Below are 12,130 nucleotides of genomic sequence, written 5' to 3' on the forward strand. Positions count from 1 at the left end.
CATCTCCCCACCCAGCACCCAGCACCCTAGATACTTTGCTGAGAAAATGAGCCACAGTCATTTCCCCAAGCGGGCCGAGTAAATTTTCTTCATTTTCATTTATTATTTAGGGAATTAATTATGTGCTCTGCTTGATGTACGGCAACTTCGATAGTCTGTTTCTCTCTCTCTCTCTCTCTTAAGTCTGAGGCTTACACACACACGCACTCTCTCACACACACACACACTCGTTTCTGGCCGCTGGCTGTGAAATTTATTCATTGGACCACAAAAAGCGCGAGACATTCAAATTTTTGGTAAGGACTTTTACAATGTCCAAAATGAAGAAGAAAAAAAAACTGGTGTCTAACGCGTACTTAAGCCATTCAACGGCCGCAGCTCGCAACTTGCCAGACAGCTCCGTTACCCTGTTGTCCTGTTCTTCTGCTCTCCTCTTCTCCCTGCTGCCCTTGAGCCTCGATTCGTGCCTTAATACTCTCCGCTGTCTCTTCCCCCAAGTCTCTCTTAAATGTACTCTGAAATCAGCGTTGTTTTGCTGCTGCCAAAAGAGCAATTAACTTGTGCCGCCCTCTCTCTGACTCTGGCCTCTGATACCCTGTAATTATGTCACGGCATGCAAATTATAAAATCAATAACAGGCTCAACTTGCAATTATACATCGCTTACTCTAGATATCAGCTCGTTAGCTGCTTGACTTCTTTATTTTTACAGGGTATTTGCTGGTCGTGGACATCTCACATTTTGGGAGCCTGAAGCCGCTGTTGTTTTACGCTCCACTCGTGATTGTCCTCGTTCTAGTTGATCTAGTTTCGGTTGTCGCTTGTTTTTTCAACCACGGAATCAAAACAAGCGCATCAAACTGGGCGAAAACTGGCAAATATTGAAATTTCATTTGAGAGCACGGCACAAAACTGAATACCGAAATGTCCTTCAGCTCGACAATCGGAGGGAATCGAGGCAATGCCCGAGGCATTTTAATGGCAGTTTTAGTTTCACTAATCGCTTTATGATGATGTCTTCACAGTCCTGATGATTGTGTGTGTGTGTCTGTGTGTGTGTGTGTGGGTGGGTGTGCTTGTGCTTGTGTGCTCTTCGATGAAGCTTTTCTTCTATCTGTGTAACGGTGTGAATGTGGAGCAGGTGCTGCGACTCTTAGACGGCTCTTAGCAAACACCACATTCTCAACAGCCAGCTTGTGTGCTAGTTAAAGTTTTTTACAACAACAGTAAAGGCAGCCAGCCAGCTTAATGCGGCTCGCCTTCGACGTGTTCTTGTTTGTGATGCGGTGGGGCTAATGGAAATGCTGATGCATTGTTAATGTCGTCAACAAATTAAAATCACTAGCGATAGCTAATCAAAGGCTCGCAGCAAAGTCTTTGCCAATTGCCTGACAAATGCTCAGGTCTTTGCAGCTATTTGCACAAGGCCAAGACAGAAAGTCTTTCAACTAGAGCAGCACACTTATTTTGGCAGTTAAGTGAATTCAAATTTGTTAGAAGATAATTAGAACATTACTTTAGAGCGAGACATTTTGTGATTCAGAATTAGAACTCTTTATAAATTAGAAAAAGAGTAAGAGCGAGAAATTTGGTGGCTAATTTTACTTTCAATTATACAAGAAAGTAAAGCTTAAATACATTTTTTATACCCAAACAAATTCAGACATACATACATTTCATTGTCTAATAGCAAAAGGAATTTCGAAAAGTATAGTTTAGTTATAGAATCTATACTTTTTCAGGTGAAATAGTTTATAAACAAAAAAAAAATATTAAAAAATTACGTAATAAACTTATTTTTAGCGCAGAAAATTATTTTTTAAAATTTCGAACGCCTGGCAAAGTTATAGGCTTAAAAGAAAACGATATCATATAATATAATTTGCATAGAAAATTTCAGTTTTAAATTGATGTTGAATTGCCTTTTAGCTAACACTGCTTGTTAAATAGTTTAAAATAGTTGGCTACGCTTTATATTTCGAGTGGCACAACCACAAATTATATGGCTGCAGCAATTCTAAATGAAACTTGTTAGAGTTTCATCTTTACTCTGCAGTCTGTTTATTTGCTCAAACTATATCATATAGTTGTCATGTTTATGTTTCATTTTCATTTTCTTTGCCTGCTGCAGTTTGGAATAGTTTTCTGCAACCAAACCAAATTATATGGCTGCAATGCAACGTAATCAAAGTTCGCTGAATCTGGCACTTAAATTAAGCCATTTTGTGGCTGTTTGTACCACTTTGCATGTGAGAACCCGCAAATTACACAGCTGAATGGCTAAGTAGAAGTATCTATAGCAAAAGCCAGCTGCTAGCAGCTGCTTCTGCCACAACGTCTTTGTGAATATCTAGCGAGTGAGTAAGTGCAGTAGTCTACGTATTGATTGCGAATTGCAATTGGCAATTGGCAATTGGCATTTAATATTTGCATTTGCATTTACGAGTTGCAAGTTGATCAAACAAAACCCATCACACAGCCACTGACAAGTTGTCAGTTCATTTGTTTAACTGTCTGTCTCGATGTCAGTCATTAGACAGTTGCTTGACATGAAATTCAATTGCAATTCCATTTTGCTAGCTCGCGCTGTCAGCATATCTCACGGAACTTGTTCTAACCAATTGGCTGGCATTTTAAAGGCCAATTAAGGAGAGCTCACTGTCCAACAGTCCAACAGTCCAACCAACAGACAGTCCAGCATTCATCCATCAGTCCAAAACAGCGACCACAGAGGAATGTGTGTCGGGTGCAAAATGCTATCCGGATGTGGACTCTGGGTTTTGCGTTGTGCTCGGCTCACGGTTTTGTGGCTTGCGGCTAGTGGAATGTGGCATGCGGCTGTGTTCAACTGACAGCTGGTCAACAAATTGACTGTTCTGCTCGACGGTCTTCGCGGCTGTTTGGCTGTTTGGCTGTTCTCTGATGCGCTTTGTTGCCTCGCCGATTGATGGGTTATGCGATGCGAGTCGATAAACGAAACAAATCGAATCAAATCGTTTCACTTTACACCCGATTATTTATTGTATGTATGTTTTATGTATGTATATGTATGTTTTCCATACACAATTAGGTGGCATTTTTTGGTGGCCAGCGTGGCGTATGCGTAATATTTGTCATCGCCTTATCAATGGGCAACTAAATCGCATTAGGCATGTTCAACATGCCTCAAGGGTAACAACAACACGAACACGACTGCCTTTTACCCTCAACAAATACATATGCCATTCAATGCCTTTTCAATTTTCCCTTTTCAAGTTCGCGACTTTTCTTTTCCCCCTTTTTGCCAGTTGTCGCCAGTTCGTCGTGTTTGGTTTTTCGTCTCCTTTATGTGGGTTAATGTGGCCTCTGGCCAAACCAAACTGAATGTGTACTCCACTCTCTCTCTGTATGTGTGTATGTGTTCTTGCCATTTCGATTGCGAAAAATAAGGCCATTAAAAAGCATAAACATGGCAAATATGCCGCCATTGAGACAGGCCACCCAGGATACCCGGTCTGCGATTGTGAGATCATAATGGCTGAAACCAATGGAAGCTAATGCCAAACGGCAAAAGCAGTCAGCAAAAGTCAGACAATCACATTTACAATTTAAGTTGCGCATTACATAAAAGCCACCACATTCAATGGGCCAATGGCCAAATGTGCTTTGATCCGATTCCCAATCCCAATTCCAATTCCAAATTCACTTCCACTTTCCGCTCTCCCCTTTTTTTGTATTTTGCTTGTGGCTTTCCCTTTGAGTTGCAGCTTGTTGCATTCGAAAGTAATTCAAGTGCAGTTTGTAATCAAAAAGTTAAAGGAGTAAAAATCTCAGTACTTACTTCAAATGTCGCCACAATCCAATCAGCCAAAAGCACAAAGCAGCTGCGATTTGAATTGCCACAAGTTAGTTAGGACCTCGTAAAATGGGGGAAAAAAAAGAATCGTAATAAAAAGATGATCTTTCTACTCTTAGCTAATAGACAAAGCTATTTAGAACTCCCCGGTTGAAAATTAATTTGAATGTCTTAAAGCAAAACTCCGCCATAATAAATCATAATTTGCTCAATTTCAATAATAAACATTAACAATTAACTTGAACTGCGGTTGCTTTTGCTGTTCGTCTTCCTAGGTTACTTTCTCGCATTTTTTTCGTTTTTGTTGTGCTCATTTTTATCAACTGTTTTGTGCCTGGACATTAGGGCCCCCAAGCCCCCATTATAATGGGGCTCAATGGGAAAAGTTTCGGTTGAAAGGGCCATTAAATAAGAAGAAGCAGCAGTCGAGTTAGCCAAACACAGACAGATACACATAGGCTACGTGCATGGGAAACTTTCCACTTTGAGTTTTATTTGTACAGAAGAAGGAGAAAAAAAAAGTGAAAGTATTTCGAACTAAAATTGATTTCTTTCTTTTGCTTCTCGCTCGCTGCAGACGAAACGGAGGACGAGTAAAAGACCATCAGAGGAAAAAGATGAAAGCAGCTGTGCCAAATTCAATGAATGCAACTTCAACGGAGCAGCAACCACATGAACACGAACATCAACATCAACATCAACAATAACAAGAACAAGCATAAGCCACCACAGTTGAGCGAGCACTAAAAAATCAACGAGCAGCAGCAGCAGCAAACGGACAGCGGACATTCCAAGCAACAAGCAAAAATAAAAAAAAACAAAAGGAAAGGAAAAGGAAAGGAAAACAACAAAAAGAGAGATAGAGCGAAGAAAACTCGATTCGCCTCGCTTCGCTTCGCTTTGCTTGTGGCAACATGTGTTGATACCGATCCGATGTCTGTTAATTGAACTGCAGGAAATGTCAACGGCAGTCACGAAAACATTGACCGCCGCCGCAGCCGCTGCCGCTGCCATTGCGATGGCCACCGGCATGGATAATAATACGCTCTATTCCTACGATATCGGCACCGCCAAAGACGTGCTCTATCCAGCGCATGGCGGAGCCGCCACATCGATGCCCAGCACCACAGCAGCAGCATCCGGTGTGGCAAACACCACATCGAGCATCGCATCCGCATCCGTTTCCCTCTCCCTATCCGCCTCAGCAGCCGTTGCGGCAACAGCAACCGCTGCTGCAGCAGCGGCAGCAGCAGCTGCAACCAGCACTGTGGAGCGTGTGCCCGGCTTAATGGACGCCGCCTCGGCAGCGGTCAGTCTAAATGAGACGCGGTTTCTGCTCGTCGATTATGCGACGAGCATGAACGACAGTCTCGATGACGCCTCGTATCAACAGCATTTGAGCGCCAGCGCATGCCGCTCCATGGATGGGAATAACAGCTATTGGAATATCACTTGCGACTCGCCGTTGGGCTACGCTTTGCCGCTGTACGGCTACTGTATGCCCTTCCTGCTTATCATGACCATCATCTCGAACTCGCTTATTGTGCTGGTGCTCAGCAAGAAGAGCATGGCCACGCCCACCAATTTTGTTCTAATGGGTAAGTTTAATTAGTTATCAATTTATGTTATAAATACTAAAGCGAAGCAAATGAAATTATTATAATTTTGACATGTAAGAAAGAAGTAATAAATAAGTTATCATTAACAGGCAGTTAAACAGATTCACTTACTGTTATACACTGTATAATCATTTAGCAATATATTAAAGAGCCATTTATTTAATAAAGAATTTTTTTTGGTAGCTGTTAAAAATCTTAAAGAAAGTAAATCGACTTGAAAACGAAATATACCTAGGAAATAACAATTTTTTATTTTTTGAAAAGAACCCAGCAGTTAATTGTCACGGATTTGAAAAAAAAAATCCTTTTTTGTTTTGAGCATGAGTTGCAGACAACTAAATGAAATTAAATCTTCGTAATCATATTAATATAATATATTTAGTGCACATAATATTAGCTAAAATTTGGTATCTGCAAATATTGATTTAAAATAAAAGATATGTATTTATTTTCTACATTTTAAAATAAGCTCAATCTGCTATACTTTAATGAATGTTTCGACTCTTAGACTTATGTAACTATTTGTTATTATCGATTATCAAATTATTGCTAATAGAAGTTAGTTAGTTGTATAACACAAGTTATTTGTTTATTTTAAATTATTTGTATACTCACGTTAGGGCTAATAACAATAGAAAGTGCATTAGAAACGTTGCATAAAGACATTATAAAACAAAAGTTCTTCGTTGCTATAACATCAATAAACTGCCGTGACATTTTGTTAGAGAAACCCAATTTCCGTACACGTCGCGCCTTAAAATACGTGCCCTAAACTTTCGTTCGTGTATTGCTTTAGTTAGTAAACAGAAAAATAAATTAAAGTCAGTTATTCTGTAAAGTAAGTAAATCTTGAAAGTATTGACAGCAGGGAAAACTTTAACTTGAACACAAATAAAATGAACGGGAGCTTGAATAATTCGGATTCCTTTAAGCAACAAGTGAATTCCCTCGCTGCTAATTGCAATTATCGATGACTGACGTTGTATCGATAGCAGTTGCTTCATCCCCTCCAGTTTTGCCCCGAGAGCACTTTTACGATTATTATTATTTTCATTTTTGATTCCCCCTCATTTCATTTAGCGAAGTGATTTGTGCTTCCCCCCGGACACTGTGTGAAACCCCCTTGATCCATTTAATGCGTCACAATGTTAAATCAGGCAGAAGTTTTGCGAGATTTCAAAAAATAGCTAGCAATGTGCGTGGCACGTTTCCCATTCCTTCAGTCCTTCAGTCCTTCAGTCCTGAGCATTCCGCGTGCCACAACTCAAGTAAATGCTGAGATATTCTAATAGCGTGTGTAATGCTAATGGCTGACTGGCTGTGTTGTTTTTTTTCCCTTGCACTGCTTTTGCTTTTCTCAGGGGGGCGGCTGGCTACGTACTCTTGGTATTTGCAACTGATTTATGAAAAGTCGCTGACTATGTGGCACGAAGTTGCCTCAGACTCCCAAGGCTGTAAGTGGCTTTGGCACAGACTTGAAGCTGTTAGATGTTCGCTGTTAGCTGCTTGCTTCTCCTGGACTTTCTCTGGTTAAGCATCACCACAGCAGCAGCAGTAACAACAGCAGCAGCTATCAGCAGCAGCTATCAGCAGCAGACGATTCAATTTGAGTTGCGTGTCAATGCAATTTGTAGCAGCAGATTACTTAACCCACCACACCACTCAGCTGAACTGAAGCAAAGTGTGCGCAAAGAAAATATGGAGTTGAAAGTTGGACAGTTGTAAGCCCTAAAGTTTGTGCCATAATGACATTTCGTTCGCCTGTTTTGCCGGCTTTTCATCAGAGGAGAATATAAACTGACAAATGACACTGTCAGCTATACCGGCTGTCAATGGGTTAAGCTGCCCGATGAGATGCGTTGCGATGTCCGGGTGGAGGGCAAATACAATGTAGAACAGAAACAGGGGGCTAATCGCATTTGCCTCTGCCTCGGAAACTGGAACTCGATGTGAACGAGAAGGGCAAGAAGGGCACGAGGCGAGTTAAGCGACGATAAATGACAGCAGACCAAACATGAAATGAACTTTGTGTCGCCCGAAACGACACAACAACAGCAGTTGACTGTAACTTAAACGGACGCTGAACACGAAACTCCCATGGGGCCAAAGGTCGGGTCAGGCAGAGGCCGACACCGACACTACGAAAGCACGAGGACAAGGACGAAAGCAAGAACAAGAACGAGAACAGGAACGAGAACGAGAACGAGGTAGAGACTGGCACACGGAGCGTATGATGAACTTGAACTTGACTGCACTTGGCCAGTTCGAAAGGTAATACAAAACTGATTAGAGGATCCCTTTTCCCGCCTCTCTCTCTCTCTCTCTCTCTTTTGCTCTTGGCCAACTAATTACAGGTATTAATTCAATTAAATCTGAAGTAAGCAGCATTGCAGCTCTGATTCAATCAGTTGTCCACTTAGCGCAGCACTCAAGTGTGAAACAGAGACAGAAAGAGTGGGCGAGTGAAAGGGAATCAAAAGTCGACTAGTTTCACATTTAGACTCTTCATTCTTTTCTCTCGTGTATTTCATTTTTTGTTTTGTGCCGAGTCAGCCATAAATTGTATATTCCATATTTATTGCCTCCTCTGCTTTTTTGCTGTTTCTTTTTATACCCATTACCCATTGGGAGAAGGGTGTTTTAAATTTGTACCAACACAATCTAGTATATTTTGTACTCTAAAGTACAAATTCCGAATACCGATTGATATACCAATTATTGTCTATTGGTATACGAGTATTATAGTGTTTTATGAGTATATTAATTGATTAGATTTTAAGAAAAAGTAAATTAATTAAATGTATATACCGAAAAAATACTAAGAGATACAAATATTATAGTGATTATAGCCAATTTTAGGCTTTTGGTGTATTTTAGTACTATATTTTATGAGTATGTAAACGTACTATTCAATGAGTATATTAAGATTTACCGATACTCCAGTGATATACAAATTATTGCTTTCGGTATATATTTATCAATTTAGTATTTAGTATAATTTAATCAAAATACCGCACTCTTTTAATTTAATTCAAAATGGATAGCGAGTATCTCACAGTCGAGCATAATTGACTATAGCTTTTTTACGTTGCTTTTACGTTCTCGTTGTGGGCACATGACATTGGGGTAAACTGTTGGCTTAGCCATAGAGTAGGGAATCCTTGAGTGTGAGGAACTAAACTAGTTTTTAAGCCGAAAATAAGTTGGTCATCTAGTGTTTAAGCCATTGGCTAACACAATTTGTCAATTTGTTGTTCTCTATTTTTATCTACATTGTTGTTATTCTAACTCTGTTGTTTGGCATTTCCTTTCAGGCATGGCCATATGCGATATGCTGACGGTTGTTTTCCCCGCCCCCGGCCTCTGGTATATGTACACATTCGGCAATCATTATAAGCCGATGCATCCGGTCTCATTTTGTCTGGCCTACAGCATTTTCAATGAGGTAAGTAAACAGCACTCTTCTTGCAGGCTACACAAATACCCTATTAAAGGATATGAGCTTCATTTCATGCTCAGACAACATACATACATACTGTACATAACTAAACACATTCTAATGAAATTTTGCAAGATACGCAGACAATTTAATTAGCCACAAATATGCTTATGCATTTTTTTAACATCAATTCAAACATTTATATTAAATAACTCAACATAGAAATTAAGCTGGTGGCATAATTATTATTTGATGTACACAAAAAGTCAATTATCATTGAGTGAATAAGCCAAAGCGGTAGTCTATAAATACTTTACAACAATTGCTTGTCGCTATTAATGAAATGAATCTAATAAACACATGGCAAACTGAAACTGAATTTAATAACCATAACGCTGTAATAATCCGTTTCGTAGGCAGATTGAGCTAGTCAAAAGCTAGGCAAACTCAACTGAGATCAAAAGGAGGATGTTTCGTTCCCCTTTTCCGCCCTCCTCTTGTTACACATACTACCATTTAGATGGGAGAGGCATGAACAGTGGGAAGGGGGGAGGGTAGGAGAAATGTACACACTGCATAACAAAATTCGAGTAGCAAAGCAGCAGACAGAAGTAGTGGAAGAATCTTAATTGCTTAGCCAAGTTCAAGAGGGATCCAGAGTTTTAGGGTTTGAGATGAGTTCTGTTTGCTCTAGGCCTGCAGGCAAAGGAAGAGAGAGAGAGAGAGAGAGAGAGAGAGAGAGAAAGAGTGAAACGGAGAAAAAGGTGGGGGAGTTAGGCACTCATTGACCTAAATAAAATGCTTGGCTGCAAGCTGGCAAGTTGGCTTTCTTTTGTCTCGCTTCTCGCATGATGATGTATGATGTGTGTTATCGCCTATCGTTATCGTTATCGCTATCGCATTTGCTGCTACGTTACGTTTTGCACACTGCTTGTCATTTCTGTCAGCATAATGAAAGAATTATTTCACATGCCACCTGACAAAAACACAGTGCCCCATCCTCGTGTTGCATCGATAACAAACAAAATAATGTCGCACACACACACACACACTCAGACTAACATTCACATTCACATTCATTCATTCACTCACGCATTCATTCATGCGTTCGCTCGTTTGCTACACTCACACTTATTCAATCTTTTTACATTATCATGCCCCAAACACTCCGCACTCCACACTCCACACTCCACACACTCCACGTCTATGTTGCACGTTTGCCTTGATTAATCAACATTTTCAATTTATGGCACTCGCTTTTTTTGGGGGGGGGCGAAGCGGAGTTGGCGAAAGATGGCGGCATAAAGCAAAACTGTTTACTCACTTCAACTGGAGTAGTGTCGAGCTGATAAAATGTGCCCATTGTTGTTGTCGCTGCTGTTGTCGTTGCTGTTGTCGCTGCTGCTGCTGTTGTCGTTGCCATTGTTGTTGCTGGCAGCTACGTGCTGTGACCGGGCTCCCAGGGGATTTGTACCAGCTAAATTCTATGCTGTGCCTCCCTTCCTTCCCCTTTTGGCTAGTTGAACGTGGGGCTAGTTGGAGCTCTTGATGGGAGAGGAGGAGAGGGAGGAGGAGAAATATCTCTGGCTATCTGCGTATGACGGCCATAAAATTCAACTCACATACACAGCATAGAGAGGGGGGGAGAGGGAGAAGCTGGTAATAACCACCAGGCGGCCATTGCATTGCTCAACTTGAAGATTTTTGTTTCATTTCCCCTAGAAAATTTATATGTGCTCCATGTACTCGACGCGCGTTCTACAAAAAGTCGCCCTCTATTTGTATCTCTCTCTCTTGGGTGGCGCATTTAATGGCCATGTTAATGTGGCAGGGATGAGCTGAAAGAGGACACAACAACTCCTTGTTACGACTGCTTGAAAAACAAGCTCATAACAGCAGCAGCAGCAGCAACAACAACAAGAGACAAAGTAAATCTGACGTCTGCTGTAATTGTAGTTGTGTCGAGGCAGGAGAGTGGAGGGAGAGACTGCTCATAAATCGGATTAGTTTACAGTTGTGCGGAACGAAAAATGTAAATGGAACTGAGTGCGATTATGATTGCCATCAACGAGTACTTCAATATTGGTTTGCATAGTTACAGGTGCATGCATTTTGTATCGCATTTTGTATCGCATCACATCGCATGGCACTTAGCACAAAAGCCTCAAGTTGCAGTTGTCTATTTTCTGTTCACATCTTCACATTCACTTTTGCCATTTTCTTTCTCTCCATTAACACACACACACACACATGCATACACTTGCAATTCGTATTCACACTCATACGGACAATCACCCATTTAATATTTGACTTATACTTTTGCGCCCTTGTATGCTTACAGATGATGCCTGCCATGTGCCACACCATCTCTGTCTGGCTGACTTTGGCTCTTGCCGTGCAAAGGTAAATATGCAATAAAGGCTTATGCCTCTCTTCCTCACCTCTATCTCTAACTCTATGCTCAGCTGAGCATCAGCTATTTTCCCATAACACATTGCGACGCAAATCCCTTTTGCATGTGAACTATATTCATAATACGAAACAACTTAAATGTGTGAATGTTAAATCGAAGCTTCACATTTAAATGATCAATATTCAATTGGAATTTATACTAAGCATAAATACATCAATCATTTCACTCTAGTTTCTTCCTTAATAAACTTTACTCTATTGCTCTAAAATATCAAAAGAATATATACTTAGCTTCAATCACGAAAAAGAAATAATATAAATAAGTATTCAAAATCATTCCAAAATTCAGCACTTCAAGCAAATAAGTGTACCAAATAAGCCCAAAGTTCATACATATTTGCCCTTTTAATAAACATTATTTTTTGTATTTATTGGATATATTTTAATTGTAATAACAAATGCAATTTCTTATTGCGATGAAATAAGCAAGAGCGACTAAGACATTCAGGCTATATACATAAACATTAATCTTTTACTCAAGGATATTCACATTCAGAAGAACAAATCAAAGCTTGACATATACTCAGCTTAAATTTCAATAGAAGAAAATTATTAATAATTTTTTAAAGAGAAATATATAAATCAAAATTTCACTCTAGCTGCCCCTCAAATAAATATAAGCATGATATCAACTTGACCGTAATAAAACTTAATACCAATAAAATCTTTTAAGTATACGAAATAATCCAAAACTCAAATCTATTTTCCCCTTTAATAAACTTTAACTTGAATCTGGTTGCTACAGCAAAATAAGCAGCAACTTTGG

The 12,130-nt window shown here is 40.0% G+C and overlaps 1 protein-coding gene across 1 annotated transcript in view; it reads left to right on the plus strand.

Moving 5' to 3' along the window:
• Positions 1 to 12,130, plus strand: part of LOC133848725 (sex peptide receptor) — a 61,855-nt gene that overhangs the window by 42,077 nt on the left and 7,648 nt on the right. Inside the window, exons 3-5 of the mRNA XM_062284387.1 lie at positions 4,412 to 5,432; positions 8,768 to 8,898; positions 11,234 to 11,295. Coding sequence (XP_062140371.1) covers positions 4,793 to 5,432; positions 8,768 to 8,898; positions 11,234 to 11,295 — 833 coding nt within the window. The 5' untranslated portion in view covers positions 4,412 to 4,792. The remainder of the gene's footprint in view (positions 1 to 4,411; positions 5,433 to 8,767; positions 8,899 to 11,233; positions 11,296 to 12,130) is intronic.

The sequence above is a fragment of the Drosophila sulfurigaster genome, chromosome X (genome assembly GCF_023558435.1).
Source record: "Drosophila sulfurigaster albostrigata strain 15112-1811.04 chromosome X, ASM2355843v2, whole genome shotgun sequence".
Taxonomy (NCBI): Eukaryota; Metazoa; Arthropoda; class Insecta; order Diptera; family Drosophilidae; genus Drosophila; species Drosophila sulfurigaster.